Below are 27652 nucleotides of genomic sequence, written 5' to 3' on the forward strand. Positions count from 1 at the left end.
CGCTATGGTAAACACAATAGAATAAATGCACTCTTTAAAATATAGTGAATTTTAAAGAGTGAATTTATTCTATTGTGGCTTATGCGCTATCGACGAAGTAGATTTAATTCAATTCAAGAAGTTTAAATAAAATGCAAGAAAAAGTGCGTATAATTTAACATTTCGTACAAGGAAGTCATGTTCTGTACACATCATATTTTTTAATTTGGTAATAAAAATAGGTTCTTCTCTTACAGCACATGGTTCAGACACAGTTACCGATGTCTTACCCTCCTCAATACGGAGGCAGTCAACAACAGCAACAACAGCAGCAGCAGCAGCAGAACGGGGGTGAGCAGACCGCACAGCATCTAAGGAATGACGGAGGATCCAAAGATTCCTCGTTTAGCGTCCCAGTCATCACCAGTAATGGGGTCGAGCAACAAACGGTATAATATATTTTTTTGTTCTGCTTCTTTTCATACCTAACGCTTGAAAAAAGGAGATGAAAAAACTAGCGAAATTCAATTTAGATATTCCCAAAATCGATTACTGTTTTGGTGATAGAGAAATCGAAGATTTCGCATAGTAATATGTCGGGAAAAACCTGCGACTGGCTGATTTATTACGAACCAAATATTTTTACATAACGTTATCACGTGAAACGAGGTAATCTAGAATTTAATAATTAGAAATTTTAGTTCTTCTTAATTAATTTTGTACGCGCATCTGCATCTATCTAAACTTCTCAACAACGCTTTTAGTAAAAGGAAGGATTAAGCGTACATATTTGGTGCCTAATCATTTAATTTAGTTATTATAAATACGAATTAATTTCAGTTACTAAAATATGAAAAGATAGAAATGTAAACATTTTTATGTACTCGATTTTGAATTATTTTGTAAGAGTATACTAGATTTCTAAAGTAAGAATTTAATAACTTTTATTGAAAAATTCACCAAATCACAGCTGGAATTAAACATGGCAAAATTGTGGTGTTCATTATCTGAAATGTAAACATAAATGTGAACGTAACAAAACTGCTAATGAAACGTAAACATTCACTAGTAATATTTATTCCACGCTTCACAAGAAGAAGTATAAGAGGTAAAATATTTATTACTATTTAGCGAGAAACAAGTTACACTGTAGTCAACGATAAAATTTCTGCCTAATAAAACATTTAACGTTCTTCAATAATAAGATTACCTCTTTCTCTATTTCATCTTAATGCGTGAGTAAATAATTTTTCCCAGGTAAAGAAAATATTCATCTTGATAAATTAGTTATATGAGCCATAAAAAATATGAATTGTAAAAGATCTCTTTAAAAGATCTCTTTAAAATCTCAATGTTGGACCTATTTTAAGGATGTGCTTTTTTAATTTATCTGTATTTTCATTTGCATCATCAAACTAACAAAAAATTCGCTTCTTATCTTTTCGCCCACCAGCGGCCGAGCGGTAAATTCGCTGAACACTGGTAGTTCGGTCCGAGGTTCGAATCCCGCGAACGGGCTGGCTGCATGGGCATTTTCGTGGTTTTCCCCATGTGTAACGTGTATACGAGCCAGTTTCCCTTAGAAAGTCCTCCATGAAGGCATCCCTCCCCTTAGGCAGATAGCCCTCGAGGCTTTGCCATGAACACACACACACACACACACACACGCTTCTTATCTTTTCCTTGGGCTTAAAAGTATAACACATTGAGATAATAGGTTTAGCTACTTTCATAAATATAAAAGTATATTAACTGAATAAATATTTGTTAGATCTCTCAAAAAAACTGCTAAAGAATAAAGTCAGCTGCCGTTATTTTTTTGTAATAAAGTTCAAGACTATTGTAGTTTTAAAGTTTTGGAAAGTACATTGTTATACATCACAGGTTTTTTTTAACCAAAGATCTTTGGAAAGCTTAGAGTGCTTTGAAAAGTTTAGAAAGAATAAATAAAATTTAAACCTCTTTGTAGAATTTATAATATTGTTACGAATTTGGTATTTAAAAAGCTAATGTTAGTTCAATTATAAATTACTTGGTTTCATTTCCCGCGCAGTGCAGTGCGTGACGAATATTAAAAGAAAGCTAAGCCGGAAAATTGAAAATACAAGAGCGCGTGCATTAAATAAATAAATATCTCTTTTTGATTTCGAGAAAGTACTGGAAAATTCTAGCGCGTGATTTTAAAATCTTATAAAAGGAGGAAAACATCTCAGTTCGTAGTAGTTGCTTAGTTTGTTGTTGTTTAGAAAACTGCTCTTGTTGATTGTAGCGAATTCGCGGATTAGCGTTCTTTAGCTGTTTTGAATTACCTTCTATTGGACATTTGAGTAGTTAAAAGATAACTACTGTGAAATATTGTAATACTACATGATAATTTAACAAAATTTAAGCATTTTTGTTTTGATAATAATAAATTTTTGTTCATTTTTCATCGGACTTGTGCATTCATTTCATAACGAACCCGTACGCACTCAACAATATGGTAATACAGCAAATATTCCCACTGAAAATTCAATTCCTATTTATTAACTTTACAATCGTCAGCTTTCCTATTTGATCTTGAAAAAAAATCAGAGTGTCTTTCTTCATAATATTCCTAACGCTCTTGATCTTAAAATTTGATTTTAGCTTCTTCTGTTGATAACAGATAAGTACACATCAGAGTTTTAGTCGATTCGAGTTTAATACAAATCTAAGCGAAGATCATCTGGGAAACAGGAATTCGACCTTCGCTTAAGTATCACATCAGAAGGTCCTTTTTTTAATTATGATTAATAATCGATTTTAAATGAAAATTTAAGCAATACGTTTAAATCAAGAATTAATGTAATCCGTAAATTTTAAGACGCCATCGATTATAAACTACTACCCTAATTTCAATGCCACCATCCAAATAAAAGTCTTCAGCTAAAAGAAGATAAAAAAAAAAAAATCTGAAATATAAATAACCATTGTTTTAAACATTCTGTATTGATTAGTTAGACAGATCTACATTTTTAAATTAGTTATTTGGAAAAATACATTACATCGGAGGAATTAGTAGAAAAATATGGCATTTAAATCAGCAATGTCCTTTCCTATGCAAAAAAGCTTACAGTTAAATAATAACTATTACAGATTCTTTTAATTAGTATTATCACTACGCATATGTATTATAACTTATTCAGAGTTTCTCAAACTTTGTTCTAGTTGAGATCATTTTATAAATTAAGATATTTTGCGAACCACCTCATCTCAAAAGCAACTTTTAGCATGTGTTAGTCCTTATGTTAGTTTTTAGCAAGGTACTTATATATTTTAAATGCAGTTAATTAAAATTCATTTAATTTTATATTGGTATTAGTCATTTAAGAATAGTTATGTTTTTTTCTAAAAAATCAAGGAAGGAAAAGCTTTATTTTATTAACTAAGGATTTTATAAATTTTGGAACGCGCAATTAATGACATCGATGACCTTGCTGATTCTTGCACGACTGTTCTGCATTTAGATATATGCGGTAATCTTATAAGGTACAGGGGTTGGACAAAAATATGGAAACACCTTTAAAAAACATGTTTCTTTGCTTAATATGGTGTAGGAAACCCGTTGGCATCCAAAACAGCTTGCAGTCTTCTCGGAATGGATAAATACAGTTCCTGTATGTTTACCAAGGGAATATTATACCATTCTTCCTGCAAAACGGTGGCAAGTTCAGATAACGATGTTGGCGGTGGATAACGAGAACGCACTTTCCGTTCCAATGTAGACCACAAAGGTTCGATAATATTCAGGTCTGGTGACTGTGGTGGACAGGGGAGATGGGACAACTCATCCTCGTGCTCAGAAAGCCAGTCCTGGACAATGTGAGCTGTGTGAACAGGGGCTTTGTCGTCTTGGAAGACACCATCACCATCGCGGAACAAAGTTTGTACCATGGGATGAACTTGATCGGCCAAAATGTTCACATAAGTCTTGGCAGTCATGTGCTCTGACACAGTTATCATGGGGCTAGCAGAGAACCACGATATGGCTGCCCAAACCATAACAGAACCCCCGCCATGTTTCACTCTTGGCAACAAGCAGTCTGTATTATAGGCTTGAGATGGCGTTCTCCAGACGTAAACTCGGCCAGAAGTGGGAAACAATGTGAAAGAAGACTCGTCAGACCATATTACTCGCTTCCACTGCTCTATAGTCCAGGCTTTATGACTTGAACACCACCTTTTCCTGTTACGGGCATTAGCATCACTGATGAGTGGCTTCTCAATTGCAGCACGGCCAGCAATTCCCTGTTCATGAAGCTCCCTTCTAATTGTTTTGGTACTCACAGGGTTCGGTAACACAACATTCATTTCAGCAGTAACTTTTGCAGCTGTGGTCTTCTTATTTTTCGTCACAATTGCCCTTAATGATCGTCTGTCACGATCACTCAGGACACACTTTCGTCCGCGCTGTGATTTAGCAGATGATGTTTTTCCGCTTTTCAAATATGCGGAATAAATCTTCGATACAGTATGAAACACTAAACACCTCGGCTACTTTGCTTACGGAAGCACCTACCATACGTGCTCCAACAATTTGCCCACGTTCGAGGTCTGTTAACCCTGACATAATGCAATGACAACCTCACATAACAGTACTCCGAGAACAACTGAACTGTTTAGCACATTTACAAAGTTGTATAGGTGGCGTCAGTAGTCAAAAACGCCAGCGCCACCTACATATTTCATTAAAATCAATCTTTCTTTTCTTTCTTTTTCCTTTCAGTTAGCTTTTCTCTTTCATTCAATGAAAGTTCGTTATTTTCAAAATCACAATAGAAAGCATTAAGAAGCCATGAACATGTTTCATGGTTAACACTTGGAAAATAGGTTTCAGACTTAGACCTCAGAGTTTTGAGAGGCGACCTTATGTCATTTCTAATTGTTTGCAAATAATGATAAAATTTTTTACTAAAATGATTCTAAGGTTGAAAATTATGAAACAATCTTTTTTACACTAGTAACTTACAAACCAAATTTCCTCTCAAACCCCTATAATTTCTCATAGGCGTTCAGAACAGTCAAAGAATTACCTTGTAAATAGAGATTTAGTTCACTTAGTTTTGAGTTTATTGAATTCAATGATTAAGCGAAAAATTATGTAAAATTTTGTTAATTTGGTTATAAATAACAAGAATTCTTTGCAAATCGAAAAGCACCACAAAAACAAATTGAAATAAATGCTAAAGCAAAACAAATTAGCAACAAAAGTCGGGTTAAAGTAAATGAAACGTATGTATTGTTAGGCTCACTATATTCCAACTTCCTGCCGCTAATTTTTGTTTCTGAGCATAAAATTCCATTTACCTATTTATTACTGCATATTACAAATTTTCAAGAAAATGTCTTGATATATCCAAAATGCAGTTTTTATTCTCAAAACGCGTTTTATTAGTATAACAAACAAATATATTATACCTAATAAAAAAGTAAGCTTTTTATACAGTTAAAATATTTTTTCTTGATTTTTTAATACCTTGTTTTTCTTCATGAGTAAAAAGGGCCCACCAGCGGCCGAGCGGTAAAGTCGCTGAACACTGGTAGTTCGGTTCGAGGTTCGAATCCCGCGAACGAGCTGGCTGCATGGGTGTTTTCGTGGTTTTCCCCATGTGTAACGTGTATACGAGCCAGTTTTCCTTAGAAAGTCCTCCACGAAGGCATCCCTCCCTTTAGGCAGATAGCCCTCGAGGCTTTGCCATAATCACACACACACACACACTCTTCATGAGTAAAAACACAAAACTAACAAGTTCCTATGTCTGCAGCACACAAATCCATCAAAAATAGAACTAATCACTTTGCAAAATTACTTTAGCAAAGCCTTCGAATGCCAAATTAGTAATACGCGTCTCATTTATTATTATTCTTTTTTTAAAAAAAAATTACAGTATCATTTATTATTAAAATTACTTTTAACATGAACAATTGCTTTTATCTTCGGTAAAGAACAAAGCAATAATAAATACGAATTACAAATTAAATTATTTCTGCTCCTAACAGAAATAAATTATTAAGAAACGTCAGCTTTAAACTCGAAAAAAGAAGAAAATTTGTATTTCAGAGCCTTTACTTATCTCCCTCTCTTATCCTTTAAACTATACCAAACCTTCTTCAAATAAATATTGAAATCTATAACTTCAGAGACAATATTTTCACAAGAATCCTTTATCTGTTCTACGTAATTGACAAAAAGCAAATTCATATCTTTTTGCATTGATTATTTCCTAGGAAAAGGGAAACAGTAATTCATGGAGCACTGATATATTTTTTTGAAGATAACGAAAAAGAAGTAATTTAATAAAGTTAGCTATCTGTTCAAATAATTGGGCTCTAAACAAAAAGGTCTTGAAATATCGAAAGCTTAATATGCTTTAAAATAAGAAATGTTTTTCAAAAATGATTTCTCTCAGTTGTAGCAAAATTCGAGAGGTTTATTACGACCAGCATTGTAGCATGTAATTAGCTTAATATGAACGAAATAAAGGTGTGTCAGCAGCAAATATTCTTTCTGTTTTGAATTCGACATTTTTATATGCGTTTGAATGTTTACTTTATTGTACGTTACATAATGATTTGGCTCGTTAGAAAACCATTCCCAAAGGTGGTTTTACTTTTCTTTATTAAAATTATTATTAAAAGAAGGATAATTAGGTTGAAGGTATATTGATGTAACTTTTACTTTTATTCAAGATATTTGGGTGAGATCCACACGGCAAATCACTTGAAAGGCTATAAATAGCTCTAAGCGTGGTTTCCAAGTTAGATCCTTTTTATTTTCTTGCTCTGGGTGACTAGGTTTTAAGAGAACAAGACGTAACTTCTGCAAAAACATTTTTTACAACTTAACTATTCTTTTAAATATTCTTTAAAACAAGCTACGATGTGTGGTGGACTCTTCCGTCGGCAGTATCAGACGGAAGTGCAATGACTTTAATCGACATTTTTTATTTACTTGATTTCTAGCTATAGAACTCTCTTGCCAAATTTATTTAACCACAGCTTCAATAACTAATTTTAGTAAATTTTAAAGCTATTTATATTTAATAAAAAGGCTTTTGGAAACTTATTGTAAATACTCTTAATGCTCTCTATCGAAACAATGCTTTTTAAAAAGCGAAATTTCTTATTAATGTAAAAACTCCTATTATAAACTTTGATTAAAATATTTCCCCTTAAAATTTTATTCTGGAAAGTTCGTATCGTTTTGCTAAAAGTGCATGCCGGCTTTGACTATCTTATTCCATCTACAAACAAGGTCAAATATGGCTTTCTGACAGAAGTCTGTTGTATCATTAAAAGTGCCCAATAGAACTCCGTTTATGCGATTGCCCCATTAGATTGGAATGGATCAGATTATTTGGTTTATGACAAAAACTGCTGTGACTCTCGGTTTAAGAGGAGGTATATCTTCGAGGAGAACGTTTCAAGGGAAAATGACTCATATTCAATTGACTCGTATACAGTTGTCCTATTCACCAAAATTTGAACTTGAATCTGTATCGCCAAGTAACAGTGATTGTCCATTAAAGAACGCTTTAGGAATTTCAAATATAAAAAAATCGTACGATGAGATATCTGATTATAGAAGAGGTACATACCATTTAATGGTCTTTAGTTTCTTCTTCATTAATCTGACAACATCAGGAAAAGCAGTTCTGTGCATCTGTATGGCATCTTTATGGAGTTTATCACAAGATTTCACTTGAACTGCAAATAGGAAATTTTAAGTATATCACAGTACTGTGGCGTAATTATCATAGGATGGGCTTATGTTTTTTCACAGGGGGAAAAAGTAAGCAAGAAACAATCATTGATTGTACCTTGGTCAAACTCTAGCTGCGTTAGCAAAAATGAAATATTACATCTTAATTTCTATTTTACTCATTTACTTATCATTTTTATGCAAAATCTATCAAAAAGTTCCTTTTAGTTTATTTCAAAAGCTTATGTTTTCTATATGTGTGTTTAATCTGTTGGGTATGTTATTTTTTAAAGCAAACGGATTTAGAACCCGAAGTGATAGTGTCAGCTAGTGGCCAAGCATCAACACAAACAGCAGCTTCAGATGGCTCAAAGTTTAGCCAACCAAAACGGCTTCATGTCAGCAACATTCCCTTCAGATTCAGAGATCCTGATCTTCGGCAGCTATTTGGGGTAAGCCTGTGAACAATTCCTTGCTTCTTCAAATTACTTTTAAGGTCCCGATTTTAAATAACTTTTAACTGACACAAAAACTTAGATTTATCGCAAAAATACATTGTTTAGCTTCTGCTAGATGGACAAAACATTTTAAATGAAATAAGAATACAAAACTACAATTACTGATTTTAATAACTATGAAAAGTTATTTCTTTCGTCATTTATTTATAGATGTTTAGCGAATCTGAAAATGCCATATATGGCTCATAGAACGATTTGTATCTTTTCTGCAGCGCAGAGTTATACTTCAAATTAAATCAAGTTTTTTTTAACATTATCGTTTCCAAACATATAACGCTTATTTTGGGTTACAACACTCAAAAAAAATGTTATATGCTTAGAACCTAAAGAAGTATGAAACACAATAAGTGTTACATGTTTGGAATGTAAGTTCGTTTGGTATGAAATCTGTACACCACGTTTTTAACCAATTTTCTTTTTAAAATATTACTTACAAACTCTAGGCGGCTGTATAAGCTGCTTATTGCTTATTTTCATGAACTGGATATTGCAATAAATCTTTACCAAATTTTTTGAAATGTGATAGATAATGGAGAAAAGCAAATGCGATATCTTTAAAAAGCTGCTCATAGTTACAAAAAAAAAATTAGCGCTCAGTTTTTTTTAGATTTGGCGGCACACACCGTCATCTTCTAGTAAACTTAGGCTGATCTGATGATGAGATAATCTTTAAAAATGCGGAAAAATTATTTAAATTCATTTTCATATCAGGTGTCCTATGACACATTTTTATGAAAGAAATAAGTTTCCTAAGAAAATAAAATTTATTTCTTCCCTACGCAGACTTCTTCGTTCAAATAATGGAAAAGAGTCCATGGATGACTACTGACAGATACATGTATGACATAATCAATGTAAATATTCAAAAATATTCTAGCAGACTTTCTCTGTAATCTTTTTTTAAGAATGATAACCAAAAATATTAAAAGAGCTTCAAGCCTCAAATTTTAGAAGTTCAAAGCTCCAACAAAGCATTTGGCTTTGAAATAATGCAATAGCAAAATAGCAAAGAGATAAAAGAAAAGTATGATAATACAAATTAATAAAACACCATTAATTTTGTTTTAACTTTCACGAAGTAATCATGTAAAATGTGCCTAATTAATTTTAGGAAAAAATTTTCTTGCTAAAATTGTTTCGAGAATAAAGTGCTTATGAAAGATTGTTGATGTATTAATGTAGTCTCCCTATATTATATCTTGCAGCAATATGGCCCTATATTAGATGTTGAAATCATTTTCAACGAGCGTGGCTCCAAGGTAAGGTGAATTAGAGAATGTTTTTCAGTTTACCTTTTTTTCATATAGCAGTGCCGTTAGGTAAAAGACGATTGAAATTATTCTAAACACTTTCTTAAATCTTAAGTTTTGTGCGAATTAAAAAGGCAATAAATATCTAAAATGAATAAATATTTAAGAGAAGGTATATTTAAAAAAAAATATTATGTGTATTTTAAGAGATATTTTTAAAATAACATTAAGGTAATGTTACTGTTAAAATTACAGTCTACAACTTTATACATAAGATGACGTGAAAATATTATCCAAACAATAATTCGCATAGTGTAACGTAAAATGTTTCCGATCTAAATTATCATAAAATTTGTCCACATTCTTTTCTCCTAGTAAAGTTTATTAAGTTTGAAAATGTATTAAATATATAAAGATATTAACAAATATTAGGCATTATGTTAATTTATCTATACTAAACTTTGATGATTATTTACTAAATAATTTCGGGAAAATTAAAATTTTATTTTACACAGGTTTTGTCTTTTTTTAGAAGAGAATAATGTTCTTAATAATTTTAACAATCTTATAATACAGTCGAATGACTGATTGAAATCATAGCTTAAGATAAATGATAAAATAACTAATTATTGGCATTTTAAAGACTTTTCAGTTACTTAAAAAATGTGCTTTCGAAATAATATAGCAATTATCTATACTGTTTCTATACCAAGTAAGCAACGTTTTAAAACTCTTAATATTTTACATCCTACGGCTTAAAATTCCTCGCTTTCATTAACATTAAACTAGCTTAATTTATAATAAGCGAGTTCCTTTATTTTAATCGTTTTTATAGAAATGTTGTCTTTATAAGTATATTATAAATATTGCTTTTATGTCATGCAGTATTTCGAAAATACTTCTTAAAAACATTCATATTAGAGAACATTGCTTTATCTAAATCATTTGATATCTCAATAACTGAAAAAAACTGGATTTTATAAGACTTTCATCCAATTATAGAGTTATTTTATGAAATTCAATATATTTTTAGGAAAATGTTTAAATTATTTTTGGAGTAATTTAAAGCAAACAGAAGTGTTTTCGAATATTTTATTGCAAATTCTATTGAAAAAAACATTGCAAACTGCATTAACAGTTAAGACTAGTTTAATATAGTACCTTTACAACCTTTTTTCTCTTTACCTTTTTCCCTTTAACGATATGTTAAATTTATATAAAATTCAAAGCTTTGAACGTTTTATACTTTAGCTCTGAAAAGGAAAACATATTTTCTTTTCTAAAAGACTTAGATCTTTGCTTATGCTTTTCCTCTTTCTGCGCTTTTGATTATTTTACTCAGAATTTTATTAAAATATAAAATTTCTTGTAAGACTAGTTTTCAGAAAAATATAATAATCTATGAAATTAATAACTTAACTGCCTTATGAAATTTTAATGAATTTTCAGTGGTTTAGTTATTAATTTTAATGCAATCAATTAGCTAATTAATTTTTTCGGAGTAATTAGTCATATTAATTCAAATAGAAATTGAGTGAATATTCTAAGCAGAGATCAAAACAGAAATATTTATTTCTGTCAAAATATGTAAATTCTTGAAAAGTTACTTTTCAAGAGCTAAAATTTTAAACAAAAAAAAAGATTATTTAATGAAAGCATGGAAATGTGAAACCACTCAATTACAAAAGAAAGTAATATTTATTAAATTAAATGAAGAGATTTAATTTATTTATTAAATTTATTAAATTAAATTAAATTAAATTAAAGAGATTTATTTATTAAATTATGAATTTATAAATCATTTTCCCAAAAGTTATTTAAATGCAATTTAAATAAATCACAAATAGCATATTGTATCTTAAATTAAAATAAAATAAGCTACTACAAGTTTAAAATGTATATTTAATAAAACAGGAGTTAAAATTTTAAGACTATCTCGCTTCATCCTAACGGTTTATACATGCATACGCTGTAGACATTAATATAAAAAAAGAAACATAACCCATATATCCAACTTGATGCTTTCGAATGAAAAACAACTTAAACTAATGTTGATTAAATACCGTGGCTTTCGGTTGCTGCTTTCATCTGTTATTAGTTATTTTAGTTCAAATACTGAAAAAGGAGAAAATGAAATGATTAATTAATAATAATGAAATAAAGCCATTAATCTCCAAAAAGTCTTTGTTTCTTTTTTAATTTATTTTAGATTTACAATGTTAAACTGCTTTCTGTATTCTTAAATATTTAATTCAAATGTGTATTATTAATATAAAGACTTAATTTTCATAATTATAAATTTCATGTAGATAATTACATAATTATGTTATATTTCATATTATAAGAAAGCTAAATCTGATTATTCATTATGAATTATAAAATGAAAGCAACAAAAAATATATTTGACATTCATTCACTTATTCATAATCTTCATAAAAATATTAATGTTTTCTTACAGTAAATACTCTCGTCTTCAATGAAGTGGCTATATCTTGATATAAGTTACATCAGCTTTTCCCAAATGGTGCCCCTCTAGGTAAAACAGATGTGCAGTTAAAACGTTAAAAGTATTTCATGATCTGAAAGCTTAAAATAATTACATACAACTTTTTTTAATCTTGAAAGGAAATTATTTCGGGCAGATCTCTTTCTTTTTAAACAGAACGGCAATGCCTAGTTATGGTTTCATACAATTAGACAGAATTTCGGTAAGAGCCTCGTCAATGAGTTTTCTTGTGGATTCAGTTCGAAGAATTTATACCTAAGTTTAATATTTATACCTAAGTTTAATAATAAGACAAAACATATTGGTCTCGTGTCCAGACTACTCATAACTCAGCCAGCCAACTAAATGGCAGGCACAGGATCCAAGTCAGCATTTGATAAGAGAATTTTACTTGTACTTCGAGTCATTCTAGCCACTAAACTAAGGAGGTTTCGGTACTCACCTGTTATCACGGCCGCATTCAGGAATATATGTATACATATGCATGTATGGATGAATGGATGGATGAGTTCCTGTATGCACGAGTATATGCGTGTACGTATGTATGTGTGTACACGCACACACATATTGTAGAGACATTAAGATTTATTTGGAAGCAGAAGAAATGAAAAATTAGAAACGCCTACGGCTTGAAATCGAACCGCGGACCTCTGGAATAGGCCCCCAGCGTGCAGACCACCCCAGACACACCAGACGAAGGACCTCCGACCTAGATCGATATTCTAGAGGACCCATACAGAGTTTGGAATATCCATCGTCCGAGGGACGCCGTTCTCGCGCGCGCAACCCCCGCAGTCCTCGCCCGGCTTTTACAAAGCATTGGGCAGAACTTAAACGTTGCAATTTTGAAACTCCGTCACCTTGCCTTCGGGCACCACTCCATCGGCAAAACCACTTTGTTAAAAGATGCTCTGTCCACTCTGTCATTTCCCGCCACGAGAACTGAATGGGGTCAAACCCCCCGGGGACTCAGTCGACGATATCCGATATAGCTCCACCACAGCCGAAGGAACAGACATGACAATACCAGTGCGGTCCCTGTCGAGCCTGAACCAACCTGAGTACAATACTCGGGTTCTAGTCCTGTGAAGTCAAATTATATACCTCAGTGATTAAGACTGCCTAGGTACAGATCATAACCAGTACTTCTCAGGCTTCGCTTGAGTCAACCCCCTGGAGGGGGGCACACCATGCACCACGAAGCATGCCAAGAAGGCGGGAGAAATACCTTATATACCCCCTTTTTGAAGGGCGACTGGGGTTTTTAGGATACACAATCTTGAAATCCCGGGTGAGGAGAATCATCATCCAACATCCTTTTAGTTCGAGCGCCACTGTAGAGACATTAGGATTTTTTGGAAGCAGGCAAGATGAAAAATATGCAACGCCTTCGTCGTCGTCGGGAATCGAATCCACCACTCTACGAAGGCATGTTAAAATGGAGGGAGAAATACCTTATATACTCCCTCTTTTAAAGAGCGGCTGGGGATTAGGGGATCCAGTTGCCAAATTCTGGGTGTGGTGAATCATCATCCACGACCCTTTCTGCTCGGGCGCCCCTTGTAGAGACATTAGGTATTTTGGAAGCAAGCAAAATGAAAAATGAGCAACCTCCTTCGCCGGGAATCGAACTGCAGACCTCTAATATACGCGCCCATCGTGCAGACTACCACATCACGAAGGCATGCCAAGAAGGCTGGAGAAATACTTTATAATATATGCACATACATACATATATATATGCATACAATACATACGTTTCTGAGGGCCCACCAGCGGCCGAGCGGTAAAAGTCGCTGAACACTGGTAGTTCGGTCCGAGGTTCGAATCCCGCGAACGGGCTGGCTGCATGGGCGTTTTCGTGGTTTTCCCCATGTGTAACGTGTATACGAGCAATTAGAAAGTCCTTAGAAAGTCCTCCACGAAGGCATCCCTTCCCTTAGGCAGATAGCCCTCGAGGCTTTGCCATAATCACACACACACATACGTTTCTGAATCCGGTCTTCTTTCTTCTGAGAAATGACCTTTAATCTTTAACATGTTATAAGGTAAACACTGAGCTGAGTTCTATTAATTTTTAAATTAATTTTGCTTGTAACGAACTAACGAGCGAGACTTCTCGATGTCACGTTTAGTCTGCTTTATATAAAGCTATAATGTAGTCTCTAATATAGGCCACTCATCACGAGACCAACTACCTTTCTCTCCCAGCTTTAACCATTCAGCCGTTCCTCAACCTCAAAATCCAAAATATGGAATGCATAAGGATTCTGTAACTACAATGGGAAACGCTGGTTAAAATATTTACGATTTAATACAATTAACACTATTTTCTTACGTTTACGTTCCCTTGAAATGAAACAAATAGTTAAAATTTAAGTAAGTCATGCAGTTTGCAATGTATAAATTTTGTACTGTAGTTATGTTTCAACTTTAAATGAGAATGCGTATGTCTGAGTAGCTGAGCACTAAATTAGAAGTTGCTCTGCCTGTCGTTGTTTGAACACTCTTTTCTAGTTTCTTTTCTTTCACTCCACTTCTTACAGTTGCATGATAATTGCATGATATTTTCTTCTTCATATTTAAGTAGATTCACGATCTGTTATTTTTATTTTTTAATCTACATTTATCCCTATTTTTCCTAAACTTCAATGATGCCAGTTACCAGAAATGTAAATTTTAAAATCGTGCAGGATATGTTCGATCATTTCTTATACACATTAGATTTCGGCCATTATTTTAAGAAATAATTTTACTTTTAACGATAAGATGTGAAATATATATTTCAAATTAATTAGATAAGGAACTGCATTCATCAAGCATTATCAAAGATTATAAAAATAAGAAAAACCAGTAAATAAAATAGATATATAAACTGGCAACATTTTCCAAAATTTTTATTTTGTATTTTTGTACACGAGTCATTTTATGATTTTCGGTTTGTTGATTTCTTTAAAAGATTATTTTGAGTGCTATGAAATTTTTCTTTCATTTTGAAAAAACTCTACAGCAGTTAACACTAATCAGTCATTTTTTCTAAATCCAGTCTTTACAACAACTCCAAGTTTCAGATATTCTCAGATTTTCATATTTCTACTAGGAATGCCAACGAAATCATTGTGATGGTTTAATGAATGAAATTGTTGATTTAAGCCATGTAAATTATAAAAGCATGAGTATTTATGAAATACAATACTATTTCTTGATTATTATTATTATTTTATTATACCGATTATTTCACTACTTTCATGTGATAATATAAAAAGAAAATTTTAAATACATCCTTCTCTCTACTCTTAAAGGAAAAATACGCATTTTTAAACAGTTTCACAGCTGCAATACAATTAGCACTGTATCATGCATTTTTAAGATACGAATACAAAAGATAATACACTGCTGGCAAATAAAATTGCTTTACCAGGAAGATATGGCTGAGCCACAAAACCTCAATACATCAGAAATGTCACGGTTGCTGTTTAAAGTGCCGGGAAGGCGAACATGACGTGATCGAGAGGTATATCCAATGGCATCCCATACCCTCACTCCAGCTGACTATTGCAAGCTGGCAATGTGCATTCTCCACAATGCCACAAAAAACACGAATGCGGCCATCGTGGTGCTGCAACCGTCTTGACTGGCAAAAATTTCCTCATGGTTAACGCAGCACACCCAACACAGACAAATAAAAATACAGTTAAAAGATTAAAACAAATAAACATAATAATAAAAAAAGTCTGAAAGGTTTCAGATTTTAAATTACGTCCAAAGGGGCATTTTTTAACGTTTTGTGTGTTCCCTTTATTTATTAAATATTATGTTCTTTGCACTTAAACCATAAAATTCAGTTCAACAGCAATGTCGCAAAATAATTTTAAAATGAGCGTATCTTTAGAATTTCCGATATCTTAGAGTTCCGCGCAATGGAGATTAAAAAGGTCTCTCTTTCCCCATAGAGGAGTCTTTCCTCGCTTTTAAATCGTTGAGTTTGTTACTCAAAAAGTCGTTAAATTATTAGAAAGTATAAATCGATAATAAAACAAATTCCAAATTTCTAATTTGGTCTTCCACATGCCCATATTCGTAGGAGGATTACGTCATTCAAACTTCGATAGCTCTATGTACCGTTGTTTTATCACACTGCGAGAAATATACATGCATTTATGCAGATTTTTCATTATTCGATTTTTTCAAACATAATGCAGGACTCTAACATTTGGTGGCAACAGTTTGAAAAGTGAAACGGACATTTATAGTGATTCTATGCAAAATAGCAAAACGAAACCAATAGTCCTTCAGGGACAAAGCCCCTAGAAATACATTAAAAACATCAAACCGAAATTCCAAGTATTGTTCTATCGTCATTTATAAAGTTGATCTAATACTTTGCAAATCTAAATTGCGGAATGTAATTCCTCTGTGTTACCATATTTTTCCGTAACATATCGCAATAATACGCAGCCTTCGACGAAATGTGCATTGCCTTCAGCATTACAAGAACTAAAAAGACTATTATTTTGTGAATTAAATCTTTTTAGGTACACCAGGAAGGACACATGCCCAGTAATTATTTGATTGTAATCAAGATCCCATATCATTTTCATATTTTTAGAAAATCATGGTACTGTATACGAACCGGGATTCATCAGAAAAAATAACGTGACGCCATTCCTGCGTCCAGGCTCGTCACTGATCACACCATTGTAGGCGATCCCGACTGAGTCATGGATACCCGAAGCCATGGTCGCTCTGCTGACAGTCCATATAAACATCATCGAAATGTTCCAGCAGAAACTTTTGTCTTGAAAGCGACTCCATTTTTCTATTCAAGGCTCGAGACGTATCTTTAGGATCTCTTGGGGTCATGTGGATAAGATGTCTGTCTTCTTGGCTGTTAGAAATGGGCACCACTGAAATCTTGTACGATAGCAGGATCCGTATGACTATCCTGAACCCATTGATTCTATATTCTGCGAACAGTCTTGGCAAATAAAATAGATCGACACGAGCAAAAGTATGGCGGTACGATAAACTGCAATCCCGGTAGGCTATAATCCTTCCTCGATCAAAGTCTGAGCATTTTTTCTTCCTACACAAAGCATTACAACAACTTTCTTAGACGAAAACGGCGTTTAAATGCAGACTGACTATGAGAAAAACTGCTCTCAAATCTCTGATTTTATACATACTACTGTAGGAGTCGCTAGTGCCGCTTGCTTTGCATGAATGCGCTGAACATAGTATTTTTGCACATCATAGCAAGTTCTATCTGTCAAGCGAATTTCACGTGGGGGGCGTGCAGCCTTCCTGGTTTGGCTATTTTAATGGCTAGTAGTGTATTATGTCATAATAGAAAAATTTAATTTATGGAATTTTCAGAGACCCTGTTATAAAAGGAAAGACCATCAAAAATCCAAAAATAATATTTAAATGACAGGTAATGAAATATTAAACTTAAGACATGTAATTTCGGTTTTGTGTAAATATATTATAGCACTTGATAATTCTTAATGCCTATTATTATACCAATGTGCGGCAATTATTAATGAAATTAAATTCGAAATTAGATTACATTTTGAAATACAAAAATCATTAAACATAGAGCGTTGTTACCTAATAACAGAGTTTTCGGTGACGTTGTAATCATAAAAAATATCAAACTGTACAGAAATATGAAATTCACTTCTCTCTCTTGGGAATAAATACTCTTAGTAAAAGTATAAATTTTCTTAAAAGTATTCTAAAATGTAAATTATTATGGCATTTTATATGTAGTACATACAATGACCAAATATTAAACTTTCATAAGTTCTTTTGTAATTAAGAAAAGTTATATAAAACATTAACTATTCAATCTTTATAAAATATACCGTTACAAAAATAGTACAAGGATAATAACAGCACAAGGATTAACAAAAACAATACAAGAATTTTATTAGCATAAGCAATCAAAATCAAATAATTATATAGCATAAAACAAGGGATTTATATTCTTAGAAAAATGTAAAATTTATGTAAGTAATTACTATATATTTGCAAAAGCTTTCAAAGTAAAATTATAATACATCATAAAATATTCTTAGTGAAATAAAAGTTTAATAAAATTTCCAAATTATGAAGCCTTCCCTCACAGAAGAACAAAGATTATTTTATCACTGCACTCGTATATTTCTCCAATTATTTTTTCTTGGTTCATTCTTTCCCTTTTCTTCTTCCTATTTCATTTCGCAGTTACAGTGAACAGACATCTAAGAAAGCGATGGTTAATATCCAATTCGATTATAAGAGCTTATTTCTGAAAGAAGAGAGCGAAATTTTACAGACAATGGCCAACTATAAATAGAAACGTAATGTGTAATTACGTTCACTGCTACGGAAATACGTCTTCGATGACGTACTGCTGATTTAGTAACGCTGTTAGAAACTAGTTATGTGAAGCATGTGAGGAAATAACTTTTCGGTCTCTTTCTAAGCGAAATATATTTTTACGGAATAGATTGTTGCTGTAGAAAATAGAAAATAAAAGAAGAAAAGTTGTGGAGATATTTATTTCCAGCAGAAATGAAAGAATAATTCACTTTGGCGTAATGCTCTGAAACACCTCATGCAAGACATTAGGGGTTGAGTTATTTGAATGACGTAAAACTGCTAATTTTTATCTTATTCACTCAACTAATATCTGAAAGAATATTACTGCAGCATAATGTCAAAACAGAATAAAGTTAAAATGTAGAATTATAATATGTGTCAATAGCTGGTGGATTGCAAATGAAAGAGTTTAGTTCCTTTTATAAAAGGCATTGGGTATGCATTGAATATGTTTACTTGAATTATTTAACAGAATAATTAGAAAAAAATATTTGATGACTGTATAGTTTATTAATTATACTGCGCTATTATGCATTTCTATAATTTCTGGCTTTTTTGTTTGTCACTATAGAAATAAACAAGTTTACGTGCTGAGCTAGCTCATTCATTAGTTTTAACATATATTAGTGCAGTATGCTAATTAATTTAGATTTTGCAAGTCCTGAGAGAATAACGTCTTAGTTTTCAAATTAGCTTGGAATTGATTTTTCATTTTCTTTTAAATTTCTAAGAGATACTTTCAGATTTTAAGAGATTATTTACAAGCATTGACATCCACTTGAAAATGAAAGGGTAATTCACGATGTTTACTACAGAATAGAATCAAAATTAATTATTGCTAAAATAATATAAACATATATTTCATGTTAGAGCCTAGCCATTTTTCAGACTACCGAATTGTGACAGCATTGTTTTTATACTGGTAAATATCTTCATATTCTAAGATTTATTTGAGTTTAATCATAAAACTTCTTCAATTAATAATAATTTCTGAACTTTAGATATAAACTTATTAAAATATAATTTTAAATTAACTGTTATCAGCATTAAACTTTTCTCACAGCTACATGTGTATAATATATGTATGTATATATATATGTATGTATATATATTGTATGTATATGTATATATATGTATGTATATGTATATATATATATATATATATATATATATATATATATATATATATACGTTAAATACAATGTTCGGCTTTTTTGCATTAGAAGATATCAAGGCACCACTGTATGCTTTCATTGAAATCTTTGACACAGTTCCAGTATCGAAGCCTGAGTCGTCTCCAAACGTTTTGTTAAACTTGCCAAGAGATTTGTTCGTATGAAGTTGCCAGTTGCTTTTAAAGTCGTTATATGTCTACTTTTTTTAAAAAAAGTAAAAGAATGCCTTTCAAAATTGGCAAAGAGAACACAAATTCTATATATGTAACGGTAACTTGTGGGTTTTTTTTCTTTTTTTTTTTCATGTACCATGGATATGAAAGTTTGCGACTTAATTAATAATAAAACTTCTTCAGGAATACTGCCTACAACTGAATTACAATTCTTCACTCTGAAAGAGAGTGCACGAAAAGCCATAAAATTAAGTGAAAAACCATAAAGATCTACTTAAATTTGAAGAAGCTCTGAAGTGGAGATGTGAAAAATGCTGAGGGAAAAAAATAATTACATTCTCAAAATTGTTTCTCTCTTTGGAATCAGCTTCTCAACAGCAACTCGTTTCATTTATGCATGATGTTTAGAAATTAACTTCCCTCGAACTTTTTCATTATCAATTTAATATGAATCATCGCACTGTTGTTGACTGGAACACACCTCCCCGAGTTGGTCACTTGCTCTGTCCATATGAAAGTGGATACTATCTGGGAGATTAGTCGGTTCCTCAGGACTAGAACCATCGTTTCTAGGATGCTACACTCAAGTGCAACAGGGATTCGTAACGGTACAGCCAATTTTGACTGGGGCTGTCTGATCGCTAGATGCTCTTTTTAGATTTGTTCTGGAGAGCTGGACGTTTAACCATGTATGGGCTTCTTGACAATCTAGGTCTGGCTATCCTTTCTCTCTGGCTCACTGTTGGCTGGAACAGTTATATAAAGGAATTTGTGGCCATGGACTGATGTTTAGACCGTCAGTTAAAATAAGCGGCAATGGTAATGTGTCAAGTTGGCGAAAGTTTGTTTTTTGCTTCGAAAAAACAACGTAGTCATATCTTTCCTCCAGAGTGGGTGTTCATGTTCGCCTTCATATTATTTGAATATCTTTTGCTTGTACTACCAACTGCTTGGTATTTGTCGCCTTAATTCTTTTTGTTACTATATCTGTCAATTAAGTTAAAGCTTATTTCCAGCACTGCTTCTTTTAATAGAACGAAATATCTTTTACTTTATTATGTACTAGTTATACCTGTCTTTATGTTCTAAGATTTAGTCACTTTATCTTTTCTTATTGCTAAGGTCTTCTACCTAACATGTTATTATCACAAATCTTTAAAATGCCACCTTGGAAGAAACCAATATGGAAGTTGAATTTTTCCAGTTTTTCTTAGCAAATATCATAATTTTACTAGCGTGCAGGTGAGCAATGGATTGAATGCACACAAAACCGATGGCAGTTTGATGGAATTTATTTTTCAAAAGAAACACTTTTCAGTTCTGAAACTTTCCACAAAAATATTTGTATAGCTCTTCTTAGTATAACAAAGCAAGGTCAGTAGTTATGTTTCAAATTGCTGAGAACATTAATCACAACTGAGTGCAAAGAGCATCTAAAAGCCGAAGCTCTAATGTAGATTTCAATACTACGAAATCAGCTCTAAACTAAAACCTGAGACCTGAGGCTCTCTCCGGTCTTATATACCAGAAATCTTTAGTGAACCAGAACCCAGTAAATCTTTAGTAACCCAGATTCCGCGGCAACCCAGAAATCTTTAGTAACTTCCATTTCTCGAAATTACTCCAAGACATATACGATTAAATTTACATATTAGGGTCCGGATACGGTTACAGTTACGTATAGGGTTCAATTACAGTACCAATTATACACGAACCGGACCCAAATGTAATCAAATGATCGCCAAGTTTGGCGACTTTTGGCGACTTCTAGCCAACTTTAGAACTAAAATAAGTCGCTAGCACTCGTTAAATTTGCCAGATAGCCATTTACCTCAATGTTAAATAGACTTGTCCCTGTAACCTTACTTTGCCGGCAGAGGTTTGCTTTTTCAAGCATTTCCTTTTACATTGTACAAAAGATGTCACAATCTCACATATAATTTCACGAAAATTATTTATATATATACAAAATTCGTTTTAATAGAGAAGTCTATAAAGGCGAAAATTATCTGTCGGTTTATTTCCGACAACTGTTTCTCTGGGCGAATTAATAATTACTTGTCCCTCTATTCTTAGTATTTATTCAAATTCTTTTAGTTTTATACCAACCTCGGATTTAGCATCAGATATCTAATTTTCCTTAGAAGACATTGTGTTGAGTTAGCAAGAAATAAAGTTTTTTAATGTTGGCTTTAATAGGTTCAGTTTATTTTTTTTCTTTTCCATGAATATTGGCTATATCTGTAACAAATAACAATTCTAAGATCAATAGCACTGTACGTAGCTTCGAAAAATGTTTATAGTTTAATAATGTATACTTAAATCTACTGTACCCTAAGATGTTAATCAAATTTATCAGTGCTTCATAATGTTCCTTTTGCACAAGTTTATGAATACGAATAATGGCTAATTTTTGTTAGTCTCCTTTCCTTAGTGTGACTTTTATTTCAGTTTTGAGGTTCAAAGAAATCACAGCAATAATGCTCACGAAAGAAAATCAGAGTTTTGAAACTTTTCGTCCGTTAAATTTGCTTCAAAACCTTTATCCAAAGTAAATCGTTTTATTGGTAAAGAAATTTAAAACAAACTTCTACGGACAATATTGATTTTACTTTAAGAGTTTCTTAGAGATCGTCACATTGAAAAAATTCAGTTAGGGATGTTTTCTATAAAAAATCTTAAGCAGATGATAGGAATGTAATATAGTTTCTAAGGAAAACAATTTTAAAAAGTTTTTTTGCTGTTTTTTGTAATAAATAACTCCTACTAAGTAAAGATAGTTTCTTTCAGAGCATATGACACCGAGAAAGGTGTGAAATCAGTAACTTCGAATTTTTTTCAATGACACTCCGTTACCAGAAATATTATTGGTTATAGATTTACATGGAAAGCAAATCGAAGTAAAATTTAATGTTTGTTTATCTGTAGATGTAAACCAATTTTCAACAGTCGGCTAATTTTGCATCAGAATTGTCAAATACGCTGTTTTATGGATGAAAAATCAAGTTTTGTTCTATGTGATACTAAAAATAAACTTGTTTTACTAGAATGTTAACCGTGGGATATTAAATATCATTGATGGCCTGGTTTATAATCTCAAAACCTACATCAGATCTTCTATAATGTCTGTTCACTGCAATTGTCTAACGAGTACTGCGCCATCTAGCCGATGGCCAAGTGCATGAGCACTGTAGTTGTATGAATGACGAAATATGAATGAATTGAGAGAAAGGTTTTATGAAGAAATTTTTTATGCAGAGTATTTCTTTTAGTTGTACATGTTCTTCAGCAGGATGCACGGGTCTTAATGCATGTATCTTGTTTCTTGTCTCATGCATGCAGGGTTTCGGTTTTGTAACGTTCGCAAATAGCCTCGATGCTGATAGAGCACGTGACCACTTGAACGGCACGGTGGTAGAGGGAAGAAAGATCGAGGTGCATGTTTAAACTTTTTTACTTCAGTACATTTCTTATATGATAATGGCACTTCACATATTTTTCATTACATATGAGCGTGCTTTACTCGTAGCTAATTAGAGCTGTTGGCAAAGAAATGTCTCTCCTTGCATAATGATTTGAAAACCGCACCATTTCGAGTCAGCTGTATTTTTTTAGCTTTTGTGAATACGCCGTGACATTAATCGTACAGCAAATATTCGTAGAAAAGAAATGGTTATCAGTTGAAATGTTAAATTAAACAATGCTATTGTAACTAATGTCTGTTTCATTATTTTTTTTACTTAGTAGTACTGAGTGCAAACACAGATGTGTATGATTATTAATTATAATTGTGCGTGAAATTTTGCCGGCGTTTATTTATAATTCTAGTATTTGGAATTTTAGATTCATAATTATGCATGTATTGGACGAAACTGGAATTTAAGTTCATGAAAGTGGTTATGGAGTACCAGAAAACATGAGCACATATATATAGAACGAAAGAAGTTTTCGATTTTTCTCGTTATTATGAACTGAATGTGAAACAATATACATCAGAATTAAAACTATTTTATTCATACTTATTTAAACAGTTGCAATGTTATAATTTTGACTTTTCCTTTCTTTAGCAGAACTGAACGCAGAAGCTTCACTATTTAATAGAATTTAGAACTTTTGTTCAAAACTTCTTATAGGGAAAAAAATGTAATTTCCTGCAGAGTTAACAACACTGAAAGCATTAATTTGTGGTAGTTTCTACTACCCTTTATTAAACTGTTAAAACAGAAAAAGAAATAATGTTGTTCTCTAATATATTTTTGGAGATCATGTGGACAATATTAAGTTAATGCTGATAAAATATTAAAGCATTCTATATCGTTTCATTCTTAAGAAAAACCTTATGTTTACGAACGAAAAGTATGAAAAACCTTATGTTTCAAAATAGCTTACAAATGATAATAGAGTTGACAGTACTCTGTTTAGACTTCACAACACAAAGCTTTGTAGAATCTTTAAAATTAAATAACCACCAGTTTAAAATTATTAGTTGCGTCAGTTACAGAATGATGTAGAACTTACGTACGATTTTTAGTGAATGTTTCTTTAATATTTCAATAAGAGAAGGTTTTTTATACAAATATCAGCGTTTACATATTAAACGCAACCTGCTTAGAAGAAGTCGCCGAAATTTCAGAATGTGCAAAACTCTGGTAACCATTCACATAACCATTCTTCCGGCAACCGTGCTCATAACAGTCCTTCAGCCGAGCAACGCCGCACTTTTCATATGCATTCTTTGGCCCACCAGCGGCTGAGCGGTAAAGTCGCTGAACCCTGGTAGTTCTGGCCGAGGTTCAAATCCCGCGAACGGGCTGGCTGCATGGGAATTTTCGTAGTTTTCTCCATGTGTAACGTGTATACGAGCCAGTTTCCCTTAGAAAGTCCTCCACGAAAGCATCCCTCCCCTTATGCAGATAGCCCTAGTGTGTTTTGCCATAATTAAACACACACACACACACATATGCGTTCTTTTTTTTTTCATGTTTCCCAAGTTCCCACAATTGTTTTAAACAAATGTTGATATTTTTGCCTTAAACTTGGTTTTGAAAAATGAGCTTGTGGATTTGCCAGCAATAGAAGAAACTGCGGTAAAATTTCTGCAGGAATACAAAGTTGTGTTGAAAGTTTTATAAAAGAAACAACAAGAAAATACGTTTCTTAGATAGTTGCTGTTACCAAGGGTTGCCTGAAGTCGAATATCCGCAATTTAAGCGAAAACAGATTGATAGATTGCCCTGTATTTCTGGAGAAAAATAGCGCAAAAGCGATTACAGAAAGCTTTAAAGCAGAAATTATGAGTTTTATATTTTTTATGTATCACGTAATTGCTAAAGTATATATCTTTCCATATGTTGAATGTTTACCGACTTACGATAAATATTGATAGTCTGAGAATGTTTCTAAGAAAATGCACGAAAACTACTAACTTGCACTCAATAAGGGACTTTTAACTTTTCTTCTGTAAAAAGTCGCCAAATTTCGCCAAGATGATTGCGTTCATATGTAAGTAACCAAACATTCCTTAAAATGAACAAATTTTACTTTAGTGTAATAAATAGTGGTTAGGGGACCCTACTTACGGTACAGAAGGGCCCGAGTTCGAATCCCGGAGAAAGCATGCTTGTAAATGTCCGTCTTTTCATAGGAAGCAACGGTAGCCGCCTTCACAATACAATGGCCACCACTTCTGGTCTTAGAGTATCCAATGCTGAATAGGCAACCGTGGGCCATTGGATAAAAGAAAAAGTTAATTTTTAAAATACTTTAAAAAAGCGAAAAGGCAGTTAAGACTATTTTAGCAAACATAAAATTGGAAACAATAAAATTTTTAAACGTTTAATACATCAAAACTGTTATTTTTTAATCCTTGGTACGCTAAAGCAGCTTCAGTTATTTAATAGATTTAAACTGGCATCGAAGATGTCATATATTTTTGTCGCATTTTTTTACATAGTGTATTTTTATAATTTATAATAATACTTTTATGCATGCAAATATAAATTTATATGTATTTTAATAGATATTATTAATAATACCTTTAAAATTATCAAGAAGTACCTGTAGATTCTATAGTTCTAAAACTCTAATAGACAGAATTCCATAAATATGACAGAATTCTACTGTGAAGCTTCCTAACAGATAATAAAATAAAGCAACCAGTTTCTAAATCTTATTTCTCAAATCAAATTTAATATAAAATTCCTGTGTGCGTATTTGTTTTAATTTACTATTTTTTATTCATTGTATCCAAATTTATTCCAAATAATAACAGCATCTATGTGATAAAACTAACTACGGGAATTCAAACTGAGAGCTATTATAGAGCTATTAGAAGTTGTACTATACTACTAAAAGCTGTACTTATTGAGCAAAATAGTGAAACATATTTTCGAAGAAAGAAACTACTGTGATTTTATTTGTTCATATTCTTAGAAATCAATATGATGATTTGTATGAAAAATATTTCCAAATTTTAAATCAACTGAGGAAACTTTAAGTGAATGATGCTAGCTGTGATTATAAAGGTTTACAAATTATAAGCAAGTGTGAAATCTGATGTGCTGAAACAGCTGCCTCGAAACTGGTGTAAAAACAATCTATAATAAACTTAAAACTTTTATGCAAATATTTGGCTATGTTTCGTACAACAGATTCAAAAAGAATTTTATTTTTTTATGGATAAAAAAGTTTGCAAATGAGCGAAAATTGCTGTCATTAGGGAAGTTAATTCATTGGTTATATAATATCAATTAAAAATCATAAATAAAATAAATGTTATAATTAAATACGCATGGATAACCATCAATCATTGTTGTTTTAAGTTGTTTTAAGTAGCCAAGTATAAGCATAAAAGTCAAACATTGCTTATTTTGCTTTCTGTTAAATTTTAAATTTAAGAACTTTCCACTAATGCATCGAGTGTATTGTGTTTTTGTTGGTAGCTTGTATGTCTATAATATTGGCATTTATAACCACTGTCTTGCTTTTAGTAAAAGGAATGGATTGGTAGCTAGTTTGCTGTATTTGGCAACTTTCACTGCCTGACGTTGCTCTAGACATGAAGAAATAGCACGTTGTTATGCATTAGGATTGACATTTCTTTTGCTAATGACTGTTTATAATTAGAGCATCTGGTAATAAATATCTAAGCAGTGCCTTCTAAGAGATTCATATCATAATGATATGATATTTTGAAATAGCTAACCTTTTGTTTTGAGCAGCAGGCAAGATTTTCAAAAACTTTCGCAAATATACATGCTTAATATTTTGCACCACTATATTGAGAAAACTGCGAAAGAAAATTGCAATGTTTTCCAAAAATCAGCTATGAGAATATGCACATATATATTCAATTTAAAAAAGTCCATTGTGCAATTAGACAGAACTGAAATAAATATCTATCTATATCACAAAAGGAAGAGTGAGATAGATAGCACACCTATAAATAAAACATATATTAAAGTTATTAAATTGGAAAAACTCATATATTAACTGAGTTGTTCCTATATGTATAATTGATTGATTAGATCATTGTAAGATTTTAGGCCTTCAGACGCACATAGTGGTTAAAGATAATAATTGAAAATATTTTTATTTCTTATTAAATGTTTAACAACCATTACATATATGATCTCAATATGCACATCAGTACTATAATGTGTATGAAACCCTACTTAAATATAATATTTCTTAAACATGAAAAATAAAAGCTCACAACATCTAATTTAACAAAGAGATAAACATTTTCAAAGACTCTACATTTTTATGTATGTGTACGCAGGACTATTAAAGTCTAATATACCATCATACGGATTCTTTATATTAAAATTTTAAAAGTAATCACATTAAATAGTCATAAATGTTCCGTTAAATGGAAATTCTTTCTTTGACTCAGTTCTTAGAAGGCACACACTAGAAACTTATAACCGGATGTTAATAACTAGGTATATTGTGCAGCAGAAG

The 27652-nt window shown here is 32.1% G+C and overlaps 1 protein-coding gene across 1 annotated transcript in view; it reads left to right on the top strand.

Moving 5' to 3' along the window:
* The first annotated feature begins 239 nt into the window (after positions 1-239).
* LOC118202907 (RNA binding protein fox-1 homolog 1-like) overlaps positions 240-27652 on the top strand; it is a 124845-nt gene continuing 97432 nt past the window's right edge. The window contains exons 1-4 of the mRNA XM_085813715.1: positions 240-428; positions 7996-8154; positions 9426-9479; positions 23033-23125. Coding sequence (XP_085669841.1) covers positions 240-428; positions 7996-8154; positions 9426-9479; positions 23033-23125 — 495 coding nt within the window. The remainder of the gene's footprint in view (positions 429-7995; positions 8155-9425; positions 9480-23032; positions 23126-27652) is intronic.

This window comes from Stegodyphus dumicola, chromosome 3 (assembly GCF_044657685.1).
Source record: "Stegodyphus dumicola isolate Sdum_Otavi_A_Nest chromosome 3, ASM4465768v1".
In the NCBI taxonomy this organism is placed as follows: Eukaryota; Metazoa; Arthropoda; class Arachnida; order Araneae; family Eresidae; genus Stegodyphus; species Stegodyphus dumicola.